The sequence below is a fragment of the Rhinoraja longicauda genome, chromosome 2, assembly GCF_053455715.1.
Source record: "Rhinoraja longicauda isolate Sanriku21f chromosome 2, sRhiLon1.1, whole genome shotgun sequence".
In the NCBI taxonomy this organism is placed as follows: domain Eukaryota; kingdom Metazoa; phylum Chordata; class Chondrichthyes; order Rajiformes; family Arhynchobatidae; genus Rhinoraja; species Rhinoraja longicauda.
This window is the reverse complement of record NC_135954.1, coordinates 26,240,258-26,267,414: the sequence shown is the minus strand read 5'-3', so window position 1 is coordinate 26,267,414 and position 27,157 is coordinate 26,240,258. Positions and strand designations below refer to the sequence as shown.

The following is a 27,157-nucleotide window of genomic DNA, read 5'->3' as shown; positions in this document are numbered from 1 at the left end:
CTGGACATAGACTGGAAGAAACTTTGCAGCACGTTTCACATATCGCACAATAACATTAGCTAAAAATACATCTTTATCCTTTGTGGTTTGCATTCAATCCACATTACCATAAACTAATTAAGAGTTTTCCTAGTGCATTTTGCCATTACTCATGTAACCAGGAGATAAGTTACCTGAAATGATCCTGTTAGCTTGTACAAATGGATTCTTGGCAGAGGTGTCACAGTTTGTGGGTAACTTCCAGTGCAAAGGGATGTTTCCATTTTTTCCACAGACTCCATACTCATCCTGGTTTTTACAGATAAATCAGATTCATATATTGGACTACAATAACTTCGGAACAGAACATTAGATTTATTTCGGTTTGAAGCCAGTGAATTGACAAGGAGTGAAGGACTAAGATCATGGCATATTTCTGCTGAATGGTTGGTGCACTTGTAACTGTCAGCACAGATAGGCTGGGGCTTTGAAGCTGCACAATAAGGCAGTATTTTCTGCAGGATGCAAAACTGGGGAGAAATATGGTCTTTAGCCGTAACCTCTTCAAAAGAAGAATCTTTTGTGCTGACGTCAAATGCTTTCTCATTTTGAATTTCTGTGAAAGATTCTTCCTGAGCAGAAGAAGCTGAATACAAACTTAGACTTCTCCGCAGACTCTTATCATTATCATCCATCTGAAAACTGCTACCGAGTTCATCTTTACAATCCTCCTTTTCACATTGCTCATCTAATTCAGTTAGTAGGTTTTTGGCTAAGGAAGTATCAGGTGTTCTCTTTTCAGAGTTTCTTGTATTCCCTTCCAAGCACCCATTAGCCGTATCAGGGCTTTTGCAGTTACATATTCCAGAACCTAATTCCAGTGCATTTATTTCTCTAGTTAAACCTGTGTGAGGAATCAGTTGGAATTCTGGTATTTCATATCCTCGTTTGTATTCAGAATTAGTCTTCTTACTTTGGGGGTTAATTGAAAATGGGCTATGGTCTACCTGATCAAATGCCCTCTTTGACTTGTTTGGCTTAACACCAATTTTCTCTTGCATTCCATTCCCATAATCATCTTGGGAAGCACTCAATGATATATCCATCAGGCACCCTGGGAGAGGTAAACTTTCAAATGGAACAGTTCCTTCTGATGTTGTGTGGCAGAGAAGTTGTCCTAAATTCATTGAGTTTTCCTTTACTTGGTTTTTCAAAGTAGATGAAGTGCTTTGAGTACATAGCCTTTTGACTGACCCTTTGGTCATTTCGGCTGTGGGTGAAGTATCTGTTTCTTCTTCTTTTGCCACACTTTTGTAAAGGCATTTTTTGACAAGTCCTTTAACTGCGTTGTTAAGAGGAGTAGCCCGAATCTGGAGATGTTCAGTCACTCCATCCGGCCTTCTTCCTGGATTGCTTTCATTCTCAACCGGAGAGACATTCATCTCCAGATCGTCTTTATGATGGACATCATTCTTCCTAAACGAGCTGTTTATAACAGACTTTACACTAGTTGCAATTACTTTTGCATCAGGCTCTCCGATTTCTGTTCTCTGCAAAGACAATAGAATTAAAATAGTGCAACACAAAAAAAAAACACTTGCAGACTTTGTACTTTACTCAAAGTAGCCCAATTGCTTCAAATACCAAATCAGCTACTTCTCACAACCATAAACACATGGTGCCTGAGAAGAATGTGTTCCCAGTCCACTACTATATTCCCTGCACACTCATGAATGTACCGCCAAATTCAGCTTTAATTCCATCCACAAGTTTGCAGTCAGCACGACGATGGTGCCCACAGACTTTCCACCGTCTACATTTCATGCTGCCTCGGAAAAGTAGCCAACATAAAAGACTTGTCCCATCCGGTCATTCCTCCTCCTCCTCCCTGCTCCCACCCAACAGAAAGTACAGAAGCTTGAAAGCATGCAACACAAGATTCCAGAACAGCTGCTTCCCCTCTGAGATCAGACTTCTGAACAGTTCTTCCATAAGCTAAGGTGCTATTTGGTTCACCTTTACCCTATTGAAGACATTGGACTTTGTCCATCAAAATGATGCTCTACAATGCAGAGAACTATATATTCTGTACTCTGTATCTTCTCCTTTGCTTAATCTACTATACTTGTTTGAACTGCTTGTATCTATGCAAGGTATGTCTATGCAAGGTATATCTGTACCTCAGTGCGTTACAATAATAAACCTAAATCTTGAGAATTATTATGGAAGAGGTGTTGTCACCTATCCTCACTGATTATGGTCTGTGGGTCAGAGTCAAGGGAACCAATGCCAGAGGGGTGTGCTAATTCTTCGGCCTAGGAGACGAGTTCTGATAGGATTATGGTGCTGAAGCAGAGCTATTGTCAATAAATAGGAGTGTAATGTACGTGACCTTGTTATCTAATTGTTGCAAAAATTAGTTTAGGGCCAGGGAGATAGTGCTGTCAACCAGTTGCAACAGTAAGCAAACTGCAGTGGATCAATGCTCGCTGGGAGGCTCAACTTAATGTGTGCCACCACCAGTTTCTCAAAGCACTGAATGATGGTGGATGTCAGAGCTTCGGGATGGTAGTCATTAAGGCACACTATCTTATTTATATTTTTGAACTGGGATATATACATATGATGACTGAAAATAGACACAAAAAGCTGGAGTAACTCAGCAGGACAGGCAGCATCTCTGGAGAGAAGGACTGGGTGACTTTTCGGGTCGAGACTCATCTTCAGAGTCAGTTCCTTCTACACATGACGACTGAAATATTGAAAATTAACAACCGAAGTGTAAAAGGCAAACCTGCTGTTCTTTTTCCCACAGCGGACTCTTTAAACATCCTGACTCGGTGCTCGAGGGGAACTGATGTGATTGACTGCTGGCATTTGACGCTGCAATCTTTGTACTTAATTGGGCAAAATCTGGTGTCAGATATTTCACTGGCAAGCTAGGACTGCAAGATGAGCTGTCAGCACCTGCAGAAGGAAAATACTCAATTGATCTATGTCAAGACTAGAGGTGCACAAATGCAATGCATGCATATAAGTGGTATATTTGTAAATGAATAAGTGTATATTGGGCAAAGTTAAAAACATACGGAAGTGATCACCAGCAAAAATGGGTTATGATGGAGAAATATATTAGCTCATTTAATTATAAATTTGTAAATGCCAATGATTATATTTTGTGTTTATTCCTAAATGCTAACCTTCATGTAGCCAGATACAGTTACATTATACTTTTCCCTTGTCTCAGACTCATTGCTACCAATTAGACTTAAAAATGTTTTTTACTTCAAACTTCCAAAATCAGAAGTTTGATTTCTGAAATCAAATAACGCCACATATTTTTATTGTAAAGATGCTTACACAAATTAATATCTACTTATTTTCATTGGTTATACCTTCAAACTTCTAAAATCAAGAGTTTTAAAAAAATCAAATAACACCACATTGTTTTAGTGTGAACATGCTTAAACAAATTAATATCCACTTATTTTCATTAGTTATACCTTTAGTTGCAAGTTCATTGTTACATCTTTTGGCACTCTGTGGCAGAGGAGAACAAAATGACCCAAGGGAAACATTAACGTTGTTACATGTCATGGGGCTCAACAGTGGCGATGCAGCTTTGGATTTTCCTCCCATTGGCGTGTTCTATTTAGAAAGACAGAAACGTTCAAGCATTTATAGACAATAGGTGCAGGAGTAGGCCATTTAGCCCTTCGAGCCAGCACCGCCATTCAATGCGATCATGGCTGATCACTCTCAATCAGTACCCCGTTCCTGCCTTCTCCCCATACCCCCTCACTCCGCTATCCTTAAGAGCTCTATCCAGCTCTCTCTTGAAAGCATCCAACGAACTGGCCTCCACTGCCTTCTGAGGCAGAGAATTCCACACCTTCACCACTCTCTGACTGAAAAAGTTCTTCCTCATCTCCGTTCTAAATGGCCTACCCCTTATTCTTAAACTGTGGGCCCTTGTTCTGGACTCCCCCAACATTGGGAACATGTTTCCTGCCTCTAATGTGTCCAATCCCCTAATTATCTTATATGTTTCAATAAGATCCCCCCTCATCCTTCTAAATTCCAGTGTATACAAGCCTAATTGCTCCAGCCTTTCAACATACGATAGTCCCGCCATTCCGGGAATTAACCTAGTGAACCTACGCTGCACGCCCTCAATAGCAAGAATATCCTTCCTCAAATTTGGAGACCAAAACTGCACACAGTACTCCAGGTGCGGTCTCACCAGGGCCCGGTACAACTGTAGAAGGACCTCTTTGCTCCTATACTCAACTCCTCTTGTTATGAAGGCCAACATTCCATTGGCTTTCTTCATGCTGTACCTGCATGCTTCCTTTCAGTGACTGATGCACTAGGACACCCAGATCTCGTTGAACATCCCCTCTTCTTAACTTGACACCATTCAGATAATAATCTGCCTTTCTATTCTTACTTCCAAAGTGAATAACCTCACACTTACCTACATTAAACTGCATCTGCCATGTATCCGCCAACTCACACAACCTGTCCAAGTCACCCTGCAGCCTTATTGCATCTTCCTCACAATTCACACTACCCCCCAGCTTAGTATCATCTGCAAATTTGCTAATGGTACTTTTAATCCCTTCATCGAAGTCATTAATATATATCGTAAATAGCTGGGGTCCCAGCACCGAACCTTGTGGTACCCCACTGGTCACTGCCTGCCATTCCGAAAGGGACCCATTTATCCCCACTCTTTGCTTTCTGTCTGTCAACCAATTTTCTATCCATGTCAGTACCCTACCCCCAATACCATGTGTTCTAATTTTGCCCACTAATCTCCTATGTGGGACCTTGTCGAAGGCTTTCTGAAAGTCGAGGTACACCACATCCACTGACTCTCCCCTGTCAATTTTCCTAGTTACATCCTCAAAAAATTCCAGTAGATTTGTCAAGCATGATTTCCCCTTCGTAAATCCATGCTGACTCGGAATGATCCTGTTACTGCTATCCAAATGCTCAGCAATTTCGTCTTTTATAATTGACTCCAGCATCTGCCCCACCACTGATGTCAGACTAACTGGTCTATAATTACCCGTTTTCTCTCTCCCTCCTTTCTTAAAAAGTGGGATAACATTTGCTATCCTCCAATCCACAGGAACTGATCCTGAATCTATAGAACATTGAAAAATGATCTCCAATGCTTCCACTATTTCTAGAGCCACCTCCTTAAGTACCCTGGGATGCAGACCATCAGGCCCTGGGGATTTATCAGCCTTCAGTCCCATCAGTCTACCCAAAACCATTTCCTGCCTAATGTGGATTTCCTTTAGTTCCTCCATCACCCTAGGTTCTCCGGCCCCTAGAACATTTGGGAGATTGTGTGTATCTTCCTCAGTGAAGACAGATCCAAAGTAACGGTTTAACTCGTCTGCCATTTCTTTGTTCCCCATAATAAATTCCCCTGCTTCTGTCTTCAAGGGACCCACATTTGCCGTGACTATTTTTTTCCTCTTCACGTACCTAAAAAAACTTTTGCTATCCTCCTTTATATTATTGGCTAGTTTACCCTCGTACCTCATCTTTTCTCCCCGTATTGCCTTTTTAGTTAACTTTTGTTGCTCTTTAAAAGAGTCCCAATCCTCTGTCTTCCCACTCTTCTTTGCTATGTTATACTTCCTCTCCTTAATTTTTATGCTGTCCTTGACTTCCCTTGTCAGCCACAGGTGTCTCTTACTCCCCTTAGAGTCCTTCCGCCTCTTTGGGATAAATTGATCCTCCAACCACTTAAAAGGAAAACTAAATGCATACTAAAAAAGTGACTAGTAATTTCCAAAATTTACTATTTGCATTATCTCGAGAATTCATCGTCAATTGTTAATAGGGAATTCAGACATATTGTGCCAAAGCCTAATTTAATTTATGTGTAGGAAAGAAAACTACAGATGCTGTCTGAAAAAGGGTCTCAACCCGAAACGTCACCCTTTCCTTCTCTCCAGAGATACTGCCTGACCCACTGAGTTACTCCAGCATTTTGTGTCTACCTAATTTAATTTAGTTTAGTTTAGAGATACAGCACGGAAACAGGCCCATCAGCCCACCGAGTCCACGCCGACCAGCGATGCCTGCACACTAACACTTTCCTACACACTAGGGACAATTTTCAATGATACCAAGCCAATTAACCTACAAACCTGTATGTCTTTGGAGTGTGGGAGACAGGAAAACCCACATGGGTCCCGGGGAGAACGTGCAAACTCCTCAGACAGCACCCGGTCAGGATCGAACCTGGGTCTCTGACGCTGTAAGGTGGCAACTCGACCGCTGCGCCAGCGTGCCGCCCCTCCATTAAAAAATGAAAGCAGAATCTGAAAATTTATTTCATATTCCCTTTTCAGCTGTTTCAACCTTGTAAAAATTTTATATTTAACCTACATCTGTCACTAGAGAACCACTATTCAAGTTGCAGAACATACCATCTGCTGGTCTTTTAGAGATAATTACTGATGTCTCTGTTGCACATTTCTTTTGATTGCTCTTTGCACAACTATTATTAAAGACGCTAGATTACAAAAACCAAGAAATTTCTGTCCGTTTCTTTCTACGTTTTAGAAAACATATTGCATAGGGTCATAATTAAAACGGAAAGTGCTAGAAATATTCAGTAGATCAGCATCTGCGAGGCAAGGAGAGTTAACATTTCAGGTCCACAATCGTTCATCAAAATGATCCACTGTCAGCCACCAACTGCAAATTAATTGTTTCCTTTTCCAGATATTGCCTGACCTGCTGAATACATTTATTCTTTTTTATTTTTTTATTTCAGATTTTTAGTATCTGAATGAATTAGTTGACTTGTAAACCAGTAATGCCTGAAAGATGGTTTGTTATTTTAGTTAAAAATCTTTTACTATGTTTCTCCTGGAAAACAAGAGAAATTTGCAAAATCACATGTTTAATACATCAAATCAAAAAAATGTTTCTCTACCGCAGGCTGCTATTTAGTCATGGTGTATCGCTGATCTTGCAAAGTCACCCCAGAGAATTGTCAAAATTAGAAGATCTGTGCCAGACTTATCAAGTAATAGCCTGACACAATTGTACATGATCATACTTCAGAGTTAACATAGCCGACTCCTCCATCATAATGCTGGTCTACCTCCAGTCCCACCAGGAGAACAGGTCCTCCAGATGTACTAGAACAGCGTTTATAGGTGAACTAAAGCGTCCTCAACATTGGATCTGGATCTCAAAGTTTCATGGCACTAGAATAGTCGCAGGCTGGAAAACAGTCTCCTGATTAACACTTATGATCCTTTGTGTGTTTATGGATCAGAAATCATCCGAATAGCACTGGGAGGCGAAATGAGAATAACAAATGCAGGAAATGTAGTCTGGATGGCAGACTTTAAAGCCTCATCACAGAGACGTCTGGATGCATCCTCACTGATAAAGCGGGCAGAGTCATGAATAACATAGCTGCAAGAATAAGTCTCAGACAGCAATTGTATTAACACAAGGGAAGGATTGCCGCAATCTGGTAGAGACAAAACGTCATCCTCATAGGGAGGATGGCCTCCATCCATCAGATTATGTGGCACTACAATCATGCTATATAGGATATAGTTAGAACAAATCAAAATGGGGCATTGTGAGATGCTACAGACCATCAAAAGCACCCAAATTTTAATCCACCGTAATCTGCAACCTGTGAATGGTGGTGGACAATAAAGTGGCTGACAAGAGGAAGAGCATGATCCTCCAAGAGCATGCATACCTTCAAAGACAGCAAGTTGCAGTATTTATAATGGTGCCCCATAAATAGTTATAATTATCATCAGTCGAAACTGCCAGTTGACTAATCTAGCTAGCTTCCTCTGATGTCCCAACTATCACAGAAGCTAATCTTCAGCTAATACAATTAAGTCTATATGATAGTAAGCGATACTTCAAGGAAATTGATACTTCAAAGGCTTTGGGACCAGACTACATCCTTGAAATAATAAAAGCATTCATTGCAGTTCAAGACAAGCTGTTTCATTACAGTTCCAACACTGGCATCTACCTGAAAATGTGGAAAAATGCCAGCAGTGTTTTGTTTATTGAATGAAGATCAAATCCAATCTAGCTAATTAATTAATAGGCAAAATTGGACTGAAAAGTGTTCTTTTAAATGCTAAAATTCTGATATCTCACTGCGGTATTATGATTTTGCATAAAGTTGACAATTATTACAGGCATTTAATTGTACATTACCTCAAACTGGCTGGAATGGAAGATCAATATGACCACTTAAATGTTTGAATGCAGCAATCCTATCCGAAATCTGAACAGGAAAAAAGTTATAGAGGGCTGGAGTAACTCAGCAGGTCAGGTAGCATCTTTGGAGGACAAGGACAGATGTTGTTTCAGGTCAGGACACTTCGTCAGACTCAAGAGGGATCCTGACATTAAAACGTTGCTTGTCAGTGTTCTCCAGAGATGCTACATGACCTGATGATTTACTCCAGCTGTGTCTTTTGTAAGCCAGCATCTACAGTTCCTTGCATCTGAACACAAAAGGCAGTGCTAAGATGTTAACTATTTACTTTTAGTATTCTGTGCTTCCGTCTTCACACAGAAATCTGTTAAAGTATTGTCAATTAGAAAGAATCAGGAAGTAAGAAAGTTGGGGAAAAAGGAACATAGACCATCACAAATCATCTAGAACAGTGCTTCTTAAACTGGTGAATCGTTCACCCAAGAGTGAATGAAACTAGAGGGGTGCATGAAGGGTGAATGACAATATACATAAAATTATACACAAGGGAGAATAAGACAAAAATGACCAAAAAACATAAGAAAATTTAGTCGAGGGTGAATGAAATTTTGATAAAGACTCAAGGATGAATGAGTTTAAGAAGCACTGATCTAGAACATGATAATTTAAATATATATTTCAATATCATTTCTTATTTTAAATAATGACAATTAGTACTTACTAAGCCCAGAGAACTAATGAGAGACAAGATCTGACCCGGAGTACGGTAGTAATCCAGTTTTGGATTAATCATGGAAGGTGTGTTCAGAATATCCATCATGTTTACTTCTTGAAACAGAAACGCAATGTTGGAAAATATTAAGTCGCTAATTTGGCCTTAGTTGGAATATAACAATTTAATTTTTTAACTTTCAATTAAATCAGAAATTCGAGCAATTCATTGCATAAGAAAATAGATCAATTTATATTATACAAATTCATTATTACCTCTGTTCAGAGCAACCCTGGAGAGACCAAAGTCAGTTAATTTGATGTGGCCCTGGTTCGAAATTAACATGTTATCAGGTTTCAGATCTCTGAAATAAACCACAAGATCAGATTAAATTGCAATTATATACAAAAATATGCCCCATTATAATCTCTCCTCAAAAGCCTATTTATGCAAACAGCCACACACAGACATACGCAGAGGGACAATAAGGGAAAGTTGTTCTAATAGATAGAAGGCCAATCGAACGAAGATAGAATTTTCCCAGTCCTCACCCTGGTTCTTAATTTCCCCAACTCTGGGGAAAACGACTGTGTGCATTCACCCTATCTATACTTTGAGATCAATGTGTGGCTGCTGAATAAGCGAGTTTGGTATCTCGACTGAGCATGTGCCGGTCAGAGGTCGCAGGGGCAAAACATTCTCGCCGGCTGATCTGCTGAGTGTATACAGACCTGCGTTTCATCTGTATTTTCCAGTTTTGCTTTGTAGAGGTAAGAAAATACTGCTTTAAAAAATATTAATTAGGTGTATTTATGGTTAATTTGTTCAAGACTACGATGATTTTGTAGGTTTTATTGCTTTATGCTTCGGTGAGTGAGCGAGATCGTTACGATTTTCTTTTGCATTGTAACTTGTACCGGAGCTGCTCCTCAAGCGGGAATATGTCGCACTTCCCAAACCCTACAGGAAGGGTCTCGACCTGAAACGTCAGCCATTCCTCTGTCCAGGGATGCTGCCTATCCTGCTGAGTTACTCCAGCATTTTGTGTCTACCGGGTGATATTATAGGGAGGGTTTGTGTAAGAAAATAACTGCAGATGCTGGTACAAATCAAAGGTATTTATTTCACAAAATGCTGGATTAACTCAGCAGGTCAGGCAGCATCTCAGGAGAGAAGGAATGGGTGACGTTTCGGGTCGAGACACTATTATAGGGAGGGTTTGATCTGACAAACCTCTCCGCTGAATGTAGCCCCCCCCCCCACAAAGCAGCAATTCATTCACTCAACCGTTTGTTTTTCTTTTGCATCGCCACAATCCGGAAAACCAAGAATAATTCATGGTTTGGGAAGTGCGACATAGTCCCACTTGAGGAGCATCTCAAGTTACAATGCAAAAGAAAATCGTAACGATCTCGCTCACTCACCGAAGCATAAAGCAATAAAACCTACAAAATCATTGTAGTCTTGTATAAATTAACTATAAATACACCTAATTAATATTTTTTTAAACAGTATTTTCTCACCTCTACAAAGCAAAACTGGAAAATACGGATGAAACACAGGTCTGTATGCACGTAGCAGATCAGCCGGGGATAATGTTTCGCCTCTGCGACCTATGACGTAGTCGAGATACCGAACTCGCTGATTGTTAGTGTGGACCCTGTAACTCTACTAAAAACAATACAAAGTATATCACTGTCAGTATTTAGGCCTTTAACAAATATTGCTTCCAAATATTCTCTGTTGAACAGCATCTTAAAAAAAACACACAACCATTCAAGCCCTTAATGATTATCTTGTTACAAGAATTAACATATCACTTTTAAGGTAGAAATATATTACACAGCACTCTGGAGTGGCCTGATTAGAGAAAATTTGATATTAATTCAAATAAGGCAAACCAGAAGGGACAGTTTAAAGAGTTAATACGAGTCAAGACAGTGGGGAGGGGGGTGGCACAGGGTAATGGAAAGATAAAGGTTATGGACATGTAAGTAGAAAATAAGATTTGTGCGGTGCCCATACACGTAATGTGGGAGATGCAACTGGAGCTAGGATACAAGGAAAAGGACTTGTTCGCTGGGCAGAGATGATAGATTATAGAAAAGGCCTGGGGGACAAGCAGCCAATATTCAGGCAAAGGTGAGGAGTGAATGAAATATAATTTAGCAGATGATGAGTGGCAAGTTTTGGAAAATCTGTATCGGAGATGAATGTGGCAAAAAGGGAAGGCAACTAGGAGGCCATAAATTGCTAGATCATGAGCTGATAAAAACATGATCAAGATAGATAATGCTATTGAGATGCAAATAGGCAGTCGGTGCCTTGGAATGAATAAATAGTTGGAAACTCAGTTTAGTATAAAAGTAGGACAGTACAAATATCTGGTTAACCTAGGGATAGTGGGAATAAAGACAAATGGGATCAGTGGTAAAAATATAAATTTTGCAGCAGGAGCCAAAGGCAATGGTTTGTCCTCTTGATACTTAACTCGAGGAGATTGTGAAGCTGGCTACACTGAGGGGGTAAGCCCAAAGATCCTTCAGAGATTTCATTGATTTAATTAAGACATAGAGGAGTGATCAAGATAAGGTCCTGGGAAAAAGAGAAAGGGTTAAAGAAACAGGAGGAAGATATCAAAATATTAATTGATCAGGACTGTGTCTCTAGATGGTCTAGGCAGTTCAGACAGATAAATAGTACAAAATACAGCCAAACATTAATGATGAGCATAATACTGCTATCCAATACCACAGAAAGAGATACAGTGCCCTCCATAATGTTTGGGACAAAGACCTACCATTTATTTATTTGACTCTGTACTCCACAATTTAAGATTTGTAATAGAAAAAAAATCACATGTGGTTAAAGTGCACATTGTCAGATTTTAATAAAAACTATTTTTATACATTTTGGTTTTACCATGCAGAAATTACAGCAGTGTTTGTTCATAGTCCCCCCATTTCAGGGCACCATAATGTTTGGGACACAGCAATGTCATGTAAATGAAAGTAGTCATTGTTAGTATTTTGTTGCATATCCTTTGCATGTAATGACTGCTTGAAGTCTGCGAATCACGGACATCACCAGTTGTTGGGTGTCTTCTCTGGTAATGCTCTGCCAGGCCAGTATTGCAGCCATCTTTAGCTCATGCTTGTTTTGGGGGCAGGTCCCCTTCAGTTTTCTCTTCAGCATATAAAAGGCATGCTCAATTGGCTCAGATTGGGTGATTGACTTGGCCACTTGTCCACAAGACCTTTTTACAGAATTGTGGTTGCTCTTTTAAGTACTTGGCAAACTGTAACCTGGCCATCCTATTTTTGCGGCTAACCAGTGGTTTGCATCTTGCAGTGTAGCCTCTGTATTTCTGTTCATGAAATCTTCTGTGGACAGTGGTCATTGACAAATCCACACCCGACCCTGAAGAGTGTTTCTGATCTGTCGGACAGGTGTTTTGGGATTTTTCTTTATTATAGAGAGAATTCTTCTGTCATCAGCTGTGGAGGTCTTCCTTGGCCTGCCAGTCCCTTTGCGATTAGTAAGCTCACTAGTGCTCTCTTTCTTCTTAATGATGTTCCATCAACGAAACAGTTGATTTTGGTAAGACTAAGGTTTGGCTGATATCTCTAGTAGTTTTATTCTTGTTTCTCAGTCTCATAATGGCTTCTTTGACTTTCATTGGCACAACTTTGGTCCTCATGTTGATAAACAGTAATAAAAGTTTCCAACGATGAAAAGACTGGAGGAAAGACTAGGTGCTGAGAGCTCTCTTAAACCTGCATTGAGGAAGCAATTAAACACACCTGAGCAATTACAAACACCTGTGAAGCCATTATGGTGCCCTGAAATGGGGGGACGATGTATAAACACTGCTGTAATTTCTACATGGTGAAACCAAAATGTATAAAAATGGCTTTTAATAAAATCTGCACTTTAACCACATGTGATTTTTTTCTATTACAAATCTCAAATTGTGGAGCACAGAGGCAAATAAAAAAATGATGGGTCTTTGTCCCAAACATTAAGGAGGGCACTGTCAACTGTTTGCCTACATAGCCAACCATACTTAAGCCACAGAAGGCAAAGACTGTGTTAGTGAGTCAATGGACATTCTACAGGGAAATGCAAAAAGCAGCAGTACAAAAATCAATCTGAAGAACAAAAATCAACCCGCAAAATGTTATTCTAAAAGAGCAAAATAAATAAAGAAGAAGATTTAAAAGCATTCAGAGCTGTAAATTCAATCTTAATCTTATGTTCAGCAATTCAGATCAAAGTCAAAGGGTTATGCACCAGGTCTTAATATTTTCCAGTTAAAAAGAGAAGAGAGCCATCTGGATTTCCAACTCCATCTCAATATCCAATTCCTGTTACAGCAAAAGGAATGGTATTGGATGAGAAGTAGAAAGGATTAAATAAAACTTTGTGCTGTGCTTATTATTAAATAGTCTGACAATAACTCACCATTTTGGCTTATGTCAGGAGAAAAGTTCATTTAGGCAGAGACTGTGTCCAGAAATGCAACAGTAAAATCGATTGGAAACAGGCCCTTCAGCCCAACTTGCCCATGCAAACAAAACATGCCTCATCTACACAAGTCCCACCTGCCTGCATTTAGCCATATCCCTCTCAACCTATCCTATCCATGTACCTGTCCAAATTCTTTTTAAAATGTTGCGATAGTACATGCCTCAACTAATTACTCTGGCAGCTCGTTCCATATACCTATCACTCTTTGTGTAAAATAAGTTGCCCCTCAGGTTCCTATTAAATCTTTCCCTCTCACCTTAAACCAATATCCTCTGGTTCTTGATTCCCCTATTCTGGATAAAAGACCTCCCAACCTCTATACTCATGTAACACGCACATCAACCCATTAAAGAAAAGTGAAATATGATTCGAAAAATTCAACAATCACACTTCATGAATGTCACTTCACTTTACTATACCTATGAATAATTCCATGTCTGTGCAAATAGTCCAATGCTACAGCAACCTCAGAGATATATTTTACTGTCATGTCTTCATCAAAATAACCATAAATGTGAAGGAGAGACTTGACATCCCCACCAATAAGATATTCCATAACCTAGAGAAAAAAAAAGTTGAGTTGTTATCTGGAAAGCATGTAATTTACTGTACGTTTTGGAAACATTTAAATGAGGCTAGCATATAGTACAAAATCATTCAGATAACTTAAAACGATTTTAAATTGGCACATCAGGCAGCAATTTCTGCCATTTCCCCACAAGATTCTTCTCCCAGTACAAGTACAATAAGTCTGCACTATCACTGCACTCCTCAACTCTGGCTATGCACACATACCACACCCAAATTTGGTAATCAACAGCAACCATGTTTATAACCACTTGAAGTCAACACCCTGGATTTCCCTTCTTGAACCCTCTCTCCTCCCCGTCCTCCATCACAATACAAAAATAAAAAACATTAAACAAATATTTAGTAACCCTTTCTAGGTTTTCCTCACTTATCTTGTCATCCATTTTTCAATCAAATATCGTTGAGAGGGTGCACGGATCAGTATGGTTGCTGGGCCTGAGGGTAGGGGGGAGTGGAAGGATAGGGGGAGTGGGGGGGGGGGGAAGGGGAGGGGGTGGTGGAGGTGGGGAGGGGGTGGTGGAGGTGGGGAGGGGGTGGTGGAGGGGGGAGGGGGGAGTGGAGAGGGGAGTGGAGGGGGAGGGGGGAGATTTGGGCCCAACTTGGTCTAGTTTACATTAAAAATAGGATATGAATGCAAGTTGCTGTTACATAAAAAAACTTCTTTAAGCACTTAATATTAAAGGACTGGATACTTTTCACAAAGCAACATAATCAAACAGAAGTACAAAAGATACTTACGAGATAAACATTGTTGGTAGACTGAAGAGAGTAATACAAGTGTACAATAAAAGGGCTTTTACTTAGAGCTAGTGCAGCTCTCTCTGCTTGCAATTGGCACACCATGTTTTTATGTATCAGATCAGCTTTCTTGACAACCTTGGGTGAGGAAAAAAATGTAAATTTTCTGTGAAATATATTTAAATTGCATACAAAAAAGATCGTAAATTTGGTAAATATAATTCCCTACATTTTACATCAATGTATCTAGCTCCTATTTTCCAACTTAAGCTATATTATACACTAAATAGTTTGGCTAGAAAATTCATTTCTTTCCCTCAACTTAAAACAAATCTGATAATGATCAATGGGAAAAATATTATTCTGAAACAGAATATTTCTGTTTGCAATTCCAGATAAATAATACACGTCATGTAGTACATTTGCCATACAAGTGTAGATTAGGCAACCATTTCGCTGGACATATTCATAAGTTGTAGGAACAGAATTAGGCCATTCAGCCCATCATGTCCACTCCGCCATGGCTGATTTATTTTTCCCTCTCAACCCGATTCTCCTGCCTTGTCCCCATAACCCCCGACACCCGAACTTTTAAAAAATATGTAAATCTCCGCCTTCTAAATAGCCATTGACAGCTTCTACAGCTTTCTGTGGCAATGAATTCCAAATTCACCACCCTCTGACTAAAGAAATTCCTCCTTAGCTCTTATTCTGAGGCAATGGCCTCTGGTCCTAGATTCTCCCACGAGTGAAAACATCTTCTCCATATCCACTCTATCCAGGCCTTTCACTATTCCTTAAGTTTCAATAAGGTCTCCCCTCATCCTTCTAAACTTCAGCAAGTACAGGCCCAGTGCCGTCAGTCATTATATGTTAATCCAATCATTCCTGGGAACAGATGTATTCAAACTGCCAAGGGCTGCTGAATTTCCGAGTCATGCTTGACAAATCTACTGGAATTGTTTGAGGATGTAACTAGGAAAATTGACAGGGGAGTCAGTGGATGTGGTGTACCTCGACTTTCAGAAAGCCTTCGACAAGGTCCCACATAGGAGATTAGTGGGCAAAATTAGGGCACATGGTATTGGGGGTAGGGTACTGACATGGATAGAAAATTGGTTGACAGACAGAAAGCAAAGAGTGGGGATAAATGGGTCCCTTTCGGAATGGCAGGCAGTGACCAGTGGGGTACCGCAAGGTTCGGTGCTGGGACCCCAGCTATTTACGATATACATTAATGACTTAGACGAAGGGATTAAAAGTACCATTAGCAAATTTGCAGATGATACTAAGCTGGGGGGTAGTGTGAATTGTGAGGAAGATGCAATAAGGCTGCAGGGTGACTTGGACAGGTTGTGTGAGTGGGCGGATACATGGCAGATGCAGTTTAATGTAGATAAGTGTGAGGTTATTTACTTTGGAAGTAAGAATAGAAAGGCAGATTATTATCTGAATGGTGTCAAGTTAGGAGGAGGGGGAGTTCAACGATATCTGGGTGTCCTAGTGCATCAGTCAATGAAAGGAAGCATGCAGGTACAGCAGGCAGTGAAGAAAGCCAATGGAATGTTGGCCTTCACAACAAGAGGAGTTGAGTATAGGAGCAAAGAGGTCCTTCTGCAGTTGGACCGGGCCCTGGTGAGACCGCACCTGGAGTACTGTGTGCAGTTTTGGTCTCCAAATTTGAGGAAGGATATTCTTGCTATGGAGGGCGTGCAGCGTAGGTTCACTAGGTTAATTCCCGGAATGGCGGGACTGTCGTATGTTGAAAGGCTGGAGCGATTGGGCTTGTATACACTGGAATTTAGAAGGATGAGGGGGGATCTTATTGAAACATATAAGATAATTAGGGGATTGGACACATTAGAGGCAGGAAACATGTTCCCAATTTTGGGGGAGTCCAGAACAAGGGGCCACAGTTTAAGAATAAGGGGTAGGCCATTTAGAACGGAGATGAGGAAGAACTTTTTCAGTCAGAGAGTGGTGAAGGTGTGGAATTCTCTGCCTCAGAAGGCAGTGGAGGCCAGTTCGTTGGATGCTTTCAAGAGAGAGCTGGATAGAGCTCAAGGATAGCGGAGTGAGGGGGTATGGGGAGAAGGCAGGAACGAGGTACTGATTGAGAGTGATCAGCCATGATCGCATTGAATGGCGGTGCTGGCTCGAAGGGCTGAATGGCCTACTCCTGCACCTATTGTCTATTGTCTATTGCTAATTATTCTAACTCATAAATTCATGTCATAGGAGCAGAATTAGGCCATTCAGCCCATCTGCCCTAATCAAGAACCTGTCAACCTCTGTTACCCAAAGACTAGGCCTCCACAGCTACCTGTGGCAATGAATTTCACAACTCCCATCCTCCAGTGACCTTTCTCCTTGGGCCTCCTCCATTGTCAGTGAGGCTTCATGCAAAGTGGAGGAACAACACCTCATATTTCGTTTGGATAGCTTACAACATTGAAGTCTTCAAATTTAGGTAACTAACCAACACTTGTTTCCTCCCCCCCCTCCCCTTTTCCCCCTCTCTTCCCTGTGCACTACCTGAATGTGCACCCATTCTCCCTTCCCCCATCCCCTTCCACCTATATTTCTTCCAATGGCTTCACATGTCACACCTCTTCGATCCTCATTTCCTGATCTCACACTTTTTGTCTTTCATCTCTGTCCTTTGTCCAATCTGCCAATCAAACCCCCTCTCATATTGCTCTACCTCCACCCCTCTTCCAGCTCTGTCCCCTCTCCTACTACAATCAGGCTGAAGGGTCCCGACCCGAAACATCACCGATCCATGTTCTCCAGAGATGCTGCCTGACCCATTGAGTTACTCCTGCTGTGTCTTCTTTAGCCATTTTTTAATTATTTGCAATGAAGCTTCTCAATGATGTCAGATCTGTCATACTCATAGTTTCTCATTTCCCTTCATACAACCTTCTAACATTTTCCGTTGTACTTTTCTTTTTTTATCTTCTCTAATGCCTTAATGAATTGTAGTGCAAATGGTCTAACTCCCTTTAAACATAGTTTTAATTTCTATTTAACCACTATTCAGATGCATATATTCTTAATAAAGAAAAACATGTTACTATAATTCTCTGGTGCTTTCTTTCCCTTAAATGTGGGAAATAATTTGATGTGAACCTATATGCGTGTCAGTTATACCCACATTTGATTTGCCGATGTGAAATACTCAAGGCTTTACTTCCATTGTCTTGTTGCTCCTTTCAGGAAGCTATGAATTTGGACCCAAAGATCCCTCTGCACATCAACCCTGTTAATTCTCCCATTAACTGTATACTTCCTCTGACATTTGACCTCCCAAAGTGCAACACCTCACAATTGCCCAAAGTAAATTCCAATTACCATTTCTCCTCCCATATCTGTAACAGATCTACATCTTTTTTTGTATCATTGCAGCCTTCTGCACTGCCCCTAACTCTACCATTTTTTAGATCATTCACAATCCTACTAACCAACCCATCTACATTTTTGTCCAAGTCTATTTTATATATCACAAACATCAGATCCCTGCAGAACACCACTGGTCACACACCTCCAGCGAGAAAAATGCCCTTGCACCATTACGCTCTGTCTTACACAAGTAAGAGACAGAATTGTAGTATTTGTTAGTGTCAATGACATAACATAGGAAACAGCTGAAGTCAGAATGTCAACAGTGAGGATGGAAGTTAAGAAATGGATCTCAAAAACAAGTGATACTCCCAGTGCCAAATGCCAGTAAGAGTTGTGAATGGAAGCATGGTGCAAGAGGCACGGCCAAGAGCGATGGACTTATCAATTCCCATTCTCCTTTCATCACAGTTTCACATCTAATTTATAATAGATGACTGTTGTTTCCGAAATGTTCTTCAAGTGAAACCTCCTCTTCCCAGAATCAAGTCCAGAAATGCCACCTTCTTTATTAGGTCAGAAAAGTACTGATCAAGGAAGTTCTTCTGAAGAGTCAAACTCTTGCCCCTCCTCATCCGATACAATATTGCTTTCCCAGTGTAGATTTGGAATGCTCGTTTCCCCATTATCATTTCTCTATGGCTTTTACAGTTTTGAAATTTCCACACAGATTTTCTTTTGACTATCCACTCAGTGGCCTTGGGAATAATGCATTCGCATCTCTGCTGTTTATTTCTCCCAAACAGCTGCTTTCTATCTTTGACTAATCAAATATGTTCCAGCTCTGCAATATTCTCTTTCATTAATGATTCATTTGCTACCCCATTCTCCTCTTTCCCAACTGCATACAAAAATTGGCAGTTCCAGGATGACATTAATCAGATGAAATTCAATCCTGATAAGTGTATGATGATGCACTTTGAGAGGACGAATACGGGAAGTAACCTTATTACCCAATCCCAAGGACCCCTTAAGTTGGCAGCATAGGAAGTGAAGGCATATAGGATAATTGGCTGCATTAGCCAAGGTATAGAATAAAAGAGCAGGCAAATTATGTACAATTTCCTAAAACATTTATTAGCTCATCACTGTACTGTGTACAGTTCTGCTTGCCACAAGGATGTAATTGCACTGAAGATTCACCTGGATGTTGCTTGGGATGGAGCTATTCAATTATGAAGAGAGACTAGAGGGGAACCTGAGAGGAGTACAAGATTACGATGGCCATAGATAGGCTAGATAGTAGAAAACATGTTCCTTCTTTATACAAGTCTAAAACTAGAGAGCAAAGTGGCTGTAACCTTCCCCCCATTGACGAACTGTACACTGCAAGGGCCAGGAAGCGAGCAGGCAAGATCATCTCCGACCCCTCTCACCCTGGCCACAAAATCTTTGAAGTACTTCCCTCTGGAAGTCAAAGCAGCCACAGCCAGACATAAAAACAGCTTATTTCCATGAGTAGTAGTCTTCAGCGTGAGTAGTGGCACAGCGGTAGAGTTGCTGCCTTACAGCGCTTGCAATATTGGGAGACCCGGGTTCGATCCCGACTATGAGTGCTGTCTGCATAGAGTTTGTATGTTCTCCCCATGACTGCATGGGTTTTCTCAGAGATCTTTGGTGTCCTGCCATGCTCCAAAGACATACAGGTTTGTAGGCTCATCGGCTCGGTATAAGTGTAAATTGTCTCAAGTGTGTATAGGATAGTGTTAATGTGTGGGGATCGCTGGTTGGTGCGGACTCGGTGGGCTGAAGGGCCCGTTTCCGCACTGTATCTCTAAACTAAACTATTTACAAGGGCAAGGACTGATTAGGGACAGGCAGCATGCCTTGTGCATGCAAAATCCTGTTTCATAAATTTGGTTAATTTTTTTGAAAAGGATTAATGAGGGCAAGGCGATGAACGTGTTCTAACATGAACTTTGGCAAGATCCCACATGGTCGGCTGGTCTGGAAGGCTAGATCAGATGGGATCCAGGGATTAGGCAGAAGGAGTACTAAGATGATGGTGGAGGGTTGTCGTTCAAATTGGATGCTTGTGACCACAGGGATCGGCACAAGGTCCACTATTGTTTTACATCTAATGATTAATGATTTAGAAGAAATTGGTGTTAATATGTTAGTACATGGTTAGTGCAGGCGACATCAAAATTGATGGTGTAGCAAAGAGTGAAAAAGTTTGTCTAAGATTACAACAGGATTCAGATAAATTGGTGAAATAGACCAAGAAATGGTAAATGGAACTTAACTCAGATGTACAAGTTGTTGCACTGTGGCAAGTAAAACTAGAGCAGGACTTGCACATTAAATGGTAGGGCCTTGGAGAGTGTTATAGGGGAGACCCATGGATGGAGGAAGATCCCTGAAAGTTGTGATACTGCTAGACAATACAGTGAAGGTGTTTGGCACGCTTGTCTTCATCATTCAGATCATTTAGTATAGGCATTGGGAGGTCATATCACAACTGTATAAGTCATTGGTGAGACCACACAGGTTTTCAGCTATTGGAAGGATGTTATTAAGCCGGAAAGGGAGTCAAAAGATTCATGAGGATGTTACCAGGACCAGAGTGAGTTTGAATTATTAGGGACCGAATACGATCTGGCAGTTTCAACTGGGCTGTAGGAAGCAGAAGGGATACCTTGTAGAGGTTTATAAAACCACTAGACCAAAAGGAACTTCTCTTGCATTGGTGCAGCACCCTCCCCCCCCCCCCCCCCCCCCCCCCCCCCCCACTCCATCCCCCTCTAACCCCTTATCCTCCCTCCTCCCTCCCTCCTCCCCCCTCTCTCCCTAGGAGATAGATTTAAACTTTAAAATGTGAATAACTTTAAAAATATAATACCGATTTCAATGAAACTTCTATTAGCACCAAAGGGACAACAGTGAGTGAGGTGGGCCTAAAATTGTCCTATCGTATACTGTTTTGGCTGTAGCTCAGGAACAAACAAATAAATTAGAGTTTTGGTATATAGATATGGGGCATAGGCAAGATGGACAGTCACAGTTTCCGAGAGGAGGGGAGTCTAAAACTAGAGGGTATAGGTTTAAAGCGAGAGGAGAATAATTTAAAGGGGCAAGTTTTTTTTCCATATTGAGGGTGATGGTATATGGACTAAGGTGCTATAAGTGTTGTGGCTGGTACCAAATACAATGTATAAAATGCATTTAGAAAACTACATGGATAGGAAATATTTAGAGGGATACAGGGCAAAACACACAAATAGGGGGATTGCACGGTAGGTCATAAGGTCAAAGGGCGTGATGCAGTCACTCAAGCCTTCTAGAGTACAAGGCAGCTTCCAGCATACACTCGTAACACACGCAACACGTACGTCCTGCTGAGTTACTCCAGCATTTTGTCTACTTTCGATTTAAACCAGCATCTGCACTTCTTTCCTACACATTTTGTCCATTCCACTGCAAAATCTCCTCAAGGTATGTCTGCTTTGAAGAAGTTCTCCTCCTCTCTCCGACGAGAGTTCAGCAACATCTTCTCTCACTGCTCCCCCTCTGTGATTCTGATATATTATTTTGTCAGGCCAGACCCTTCGTTACCCTTTTCTCCTTAACTTCACCCAGCCTGGCTACACTCCGTCTCCATGGTCTTCCAATTCCAGTATTTAAGTGAGCTGATTTAAATCCCACCAGCACTGGTATCCATAACCTTAAAGGCTTTGCAAGAATATATTTTGACATGTAACCAGAGCCACTGCAATTGGTCTCCTGTGTATCAAGGAAAGAAAAAGGAACTTTAAAATATAAGTAAGCTCTTTTTCATTTAAGCCCTAAGGAAAGACACAAAGTGCTGGAGTAACTCAGCAGGTCAAGCAGCAACCCAGGAGAACATGGACAGGTGATGTTTGAGCCGGGACCCTTCTTCAGATCAGTTTGAAGAAGGATTCCAACCCAAAACGTCGCCTATCCACGTTCTTCAGGGATGCTACCTGACCTGCTGAATTATTCTGGCATACGTGTCTTTCTCCGGTATAAACCAGCATCTGCAGTTCCTTGTTATTGCAAGCCCCAAGGAACAGTGATTTGTGAGTTCTGCTGCTGGTATCTGGCTTATCATCTGTCATCAAAAGAGCATCTTAAACTTAAATATCATCTTTACCATAGAAAGAGGGCCCAAAGAACGCTACGACAAATTGCACAAAATAACACAAGGACAAATTAGTCCACCCAATCAATGAGTAAGGAGAACGTAGGAAAGAAGATGCTGGGGGTTATGGAGAAAATACCGGAGCTCAGAACCAGAGCAGAGAGAACTATATTCCATAAGTCATTTCCAGAACATTCTGCTAAATATCACTGTAAAGAGTTGCAAGAGTGCTGATGCATAAAACATAGAAAATTAAAATGCTACATGTCAAACGATGTTTTGGACTTTATTTCCAAAAGGAAAAAGAAAAACAGAATTTGAAACAAAAAATAAAGAATAGTGAGAACATTCAGCAGTTAAGTAGCATTTCATAGAATCATAGAGGAATATAGCACCAAACAGGCCCCTTGGCCCATAATGTCCTGCCGATCATCAACAACCTAGCTTTATTAATCTCCTCTACAATACTTCATTTATAGTAATTTATGGCTTGGCAATTCAAATGTTCATCTGGCCCTGTCTAATGTTTCTCTGACAAAGACCACCATTCTATCCTCCATGGGGGTCAGGCCCTGCAGGAAAGTCTCTTCCATTTTCATTAGTTCTTGCTACCTCTAATTGCAAAAACTTGTCTTCTACAAGAATGAGGAAGTGCTGTGGATTATACTGGGGTGGTGAGATTGACATGGTTCAACAGGCAGTATATGCATGTTGTGGTATGTAGCGTGAGGTTTACAGCTGTACTAAGTTTATTGGGATGAAGTTAAGCAGCCTGATGTGATTAAGCAATGTAATTATGTGATGCCATTCATAACATTTTTTGGTTGGGACTGAGGTGTTGCAAGTTTAATAGTGATTTTGGCTTCAGAGTCTCTGGCAGAATTCTGGCAAAAAAACTGCGACAATTCAATGGCTGCTGGGACCGAAGGCAGTCCCACTGTACTGGCAGCCATGGTAAGTGCTTGCCTCCAGTACACCACTTGTACTCCAGAAGGCTTTGCATAGCAACAGTACAGGTCAGGGATTGTGACCTCGCCTGCCGTGCAAGGGCCTTATAAAACAAATTTGCATCAAAATCTTATTTGGTATGGGCAAGCTGAGCCAAAGGACCTGTATCCTTGCTGTATTACTCTATTAATCTAACCTCGTCCCTTTTACAAATGGCAATCTCAAACAGTTTTTAACAATTTTGAATCTTTTCCAATCAAGATTTTATTTCTACAACCAACATTGTGGAATAGAGTTTTGTCATAATCCCCTTCCATCAATCTGCATTCTTTTTTAATTACTCAAAAGTAATTGAAGTAAACATAATGCATGAAATCAAACTGTAAAATGTGCACCTGATGACCCATCGAAGAACCTTTGAAGTAAAAACATTTTGTGCCTAAGAAAAATTAAAGCCTTCCAAACACATTTGTCCCAATACTCAATAGTCAATAGTCGTTTATTTGTTACATACACATAAATGTGTAGTAAAATGAAACATTACCCGCAGTTGAACAATAAGACCAATAAGATTAATCAATAAAAATGCAATAACACATACAATCACAACTAACACCAAACAAAAAGAAACATCCATCACAGTGAGTCTCCTCCAGTCCCTCCTCACTGTGATGGAAGGCCAGAATGTCTTTTTCCCTAGTCATAAGTCTCTCTTATAGTCTAAAAATAAAAATAGGCACAAAATGCTGGAGTAACTCAGCGGGACAGGCATCATCTCTGGCCAGAAGGAATGGGTGACGTTTCAAGACGAGACCCTTCTTCAGAGTCTCTATATGTACTAAACAACATAAGCAAAATCAAAGTGCTGGAGCAACAGCCCCGGCACCATTCGTTAAGGGAAATGACAGAGGGGCCTCGATAGTAGTTTGTTTTCTGCTTAACATCCCAGCATCTGCGGTCACTCGTGCCTCCACCCAACAACACAACCTGGTGTAAAAAAAACTGTTGGTGTAACTTATCGGGTCAGGCAGCATCCGTGGAAGGGAATGCGAATGGGCAAACAACGTAAACTGGCTCGTTCAGTCTGCAACGGAATCCAGTACTTGCCTTGACAGCATATATCTTATGCTCATCCTGTTTTTTGCGAGCAAGGTACACTTTACCGAACGCCCCACGGCTGATGGGTTTGATGATAAGGAAGTCCTCGATGCTGGGGGCGGTCGGCACCTTCACCGCCTTCACGTCCCTATATGAGACGGCGGCCGGGGCTTCACCGTCACTTGGAACCTCCATCTCTCATCGGGTCACCCGCAGCCACAGCGGGAGAAACGGCGCGCGCGCGCCGCTTTTCAAAACTGGTTCAAAAATTCAGCTGGGGTCCTTCGCCAAACGGTCAATTTGATTCACTCAGGGCAGCAGATTATAAAATGATAGATATTCCAGCCCGACAGAAGATATCGGGCTGGATTAGATACTGAATCTGAATTTAAAAAATTGCAATTCAAGAATGGTTAGTGTTACTTTTATATCAGTTTTTTTTTAAACTGTCGTTGTTTTGGTGAAATGTGACCAGGCACGGCTGAAGCTGCCCTCGTGGGTCCTGGAGGCGGGCCCATTGGCGGCGCGAGTCTGGTATCTTTGTCGCTGAGTGACCGGTGGCTCTGAGTGTTTCTAGTGTCAGAGACGGCGGCGTCTCAGTCCGATCAGCTTGGTGTGTTGACATCGGTGCGTGAGGCTGATGAGTTGCAGAGCTGCCATAAATCCGGAGCGGTGCGGCGAACCCTCCTTTCACCCAACTAACAATCATCAGAGATACTGCCTGTCCCGTTGAGTTACTCCGGTATTTTGTCTCTAAATTCAATGATCTATTATCCATTTTCCTTGTCCTGCATCCCCTTTGATGTCTCGTTTTCACACCTTCCCCTCCCATATCTCTAGACCCCCATCTCCCCTGATTCTCAATCTGAAGAAGGGTCTCGACCAAAGATACTAGAGGAACAAGATAGACCACTCGACCCTAAAAACCGTAGTATGTCTTGACGCCATTTTAGTAGGCAGAAACTTGCAGAAACATTTAAAACGAAAAATAACAAAAATCTGTGAATTGATAGATGAAATATGTTCTGCATTTTAATGGTATCATCACACATACTGTTCCCCCAAAACACTGATTACACTGCAAGAGGCATAACGAACGGCTGGTTTTGCCTACTAAAATGGCTCCTTTGTGTACTACACTTCAGTATAGGCGATTTCAACGGAGTGGTCCATCATGTTCCTCTAGTATCTTTGGTCTCGACCCGGAACGTCACCCATTCCTTCTCTCCAGAGATGCTGCCTGTCCCGCTGAGTGAGTCAAGCACTTTGTGTCGATCCTCCCCTCCTGAAGCCGAGCTGAGTAGATCCATGTTTACTGCTGAATGTTTACTGCTAGAGCAGTATAACCTTGGAATAGTTGGCCGCTTAGGCACTTGTGCAATTTTTTTAAATAAAATACTGAGCCCACGGAATAAGCGAGTTCAATATCTCGTCTGTGCATGCGCAGGTCATAGGTTGCAAGGGCTAAATATTTTCGCCAGTTGATCTGCTGCGTGTATACAGACCTGCGTTTCATCCGTATTTTCCAGTTTTGCTTCGTAGAGGTAAGAAAATATTAATTAGGCGTATTTATGATTAATTTGTACTCCGGTAGACACAAAATGCTGGAGTAACTTACCGGGACAGGCAGCATCTCTGGAGAGAAAGAATGGTTGACGTTTTAGGTCGAGACCCGACAGGAAGGGGTCGAGACCCGATAGAGGGGTAAGGGGGGTTGAGGGGGATGGATTAGAGGGGGGGGGGGAAGGGAGAGTGGAGGGGGGGAGGGGCGTGGAGAGGGGAGGAGGGGTGGGGAGGAGAGGGTGCTGCACCAATGCAGGGGAGGTTTGGACCCAACGGGTCCACTTGGTCTAGTTAACCATAAATACACCTAATTAATAATTTTTAAAACAGTATTTTCTTGCCTCTTCAAGAAGCAAAACTGGAAAATACGGATGAAACGCAGGTCTGTATACGCGCAGCAGATCAGCCGGCGAGAATGTTTAGCCCTTGCGACCTATGACCTGCGCATGCTCAGTCGAGATACCGAACTTGCTTATTGTGGTGTATTATGATAAGAATCGACGAGTGAGACAGGTTAGCATACAACATATGGCTGCTTTACTTCAACACCACCAGAGGGTGTTATCAGGTATCCCACAATGCTTTATACCCGGAACTACGGCAAGGCTCAGCTGCCAAAACACAAATACTCAAAATGGTAAATACACCACATTACCCCCTTTTTAAAATGAAGGTAATCTTAAATAACTGAAATTAGCAAGTGCCTTATTACTAACAATAACCATTCCCAAAATTACTACTATGCAAAGTTACTTGTTATCACTCGAGACCCTCTTGTAGTTTTAACAAGTCTCAGTCCATCTGTGTGTTCATATTAATGAAAACAACTTAAACAACTAAACAGTCCTTCATGCCGAACATTTCCCCTTTTAAAAAAAAAAAAGAAGCTTAAGGGACATAGCGGTCTGGAGGCTTCCTGACCCTTGATGATCGGCGTGGACTCAACGGCGCAGCAGCTGCAGCTGTACGGTCCACAGTCCCTGGCTCGCTGCATGATGACATGTCCTCCGGCTGTGCGAGTTGGCTCGGTGCAGAAGTGTCAGTGGTTGAGTTTTCAGTGTCCTGATCCAGTCCATCTCCCATGACTATGAATCTCAGCTGATCTCCATGTCTCCTGTAGGTGATGTCGGTGTCTCCTCCTTGTACTTTGTAAGACACCGGTCCTGTTTGATCCACTATGACTCCAGGAATCCATTTGCGTCCTCCCCCAGCCGTATTGTATAAATACACTGGGTCATCCACTGAGAAACACCTT

General features: G+C 41.5%; 1 protein-coding gene across 4 annotated transcripts in view; it reads right to left on the bottom strand.

Annotated features, from left to right (window-relative positions):
• mastl (microtubule associated serine/threonine kinase-like) overlaps positions 1 to 26,008 on the bottom strand; it is a 39,997-nt gene extending 13,989 nt beyond the window's left edge. Inside the window, exons 1-8 of one of the 4 annotated variants that reach the window (XM_078415962.1) lie at positions 25,958 to 26,008; positions 14,790 to 14,927; positions 13,880 to 14,019; positions 9,206 to 9,294; positions 8,940 to 9,046; positions 3,483 to 3,627; positions 2,774 to 2,946; positions 174 to 1,529 (exon numbers count right to left, since the gene is read on the bottom strand). In XM_078415962.1, coding sequence (XP_078272088.1) covers positions 174 to 1,529; positions 2,774 to 2,946; positions 3,483 to 3,627; positions 8,940 to 9,046; positions 9,206 to 9,294; positions 13,880 to 14,019; positions 14,790 to 14,927; positions 25,958 to 25,972 — 2,163 coding nt within the window. In that variant the 5' untranslated portion in view covers positions 25,973 to 26,008. Of the gene's footprint in view, positions 1 to 173; positions 1,530 to 2,773; positions 2,947 to 3,482; positions 3,628 to 8,939; positions 9,047 to 9,205; positions 9,295 to 9,481; positions 9,540 to 13,879; positions 14,020 to 14,789; positions 14,928 to 24,348; positions 24,918 to 25,957 lie in introns of those variants that run through there. The other 3 variants (XM_078415954.1, XM_078415969.1, XM_078415975.1) reach the window with 3 other exon arrangements.
• Positions 26,009 to 27,157: the final 1,149 nt, after the last annotated feature.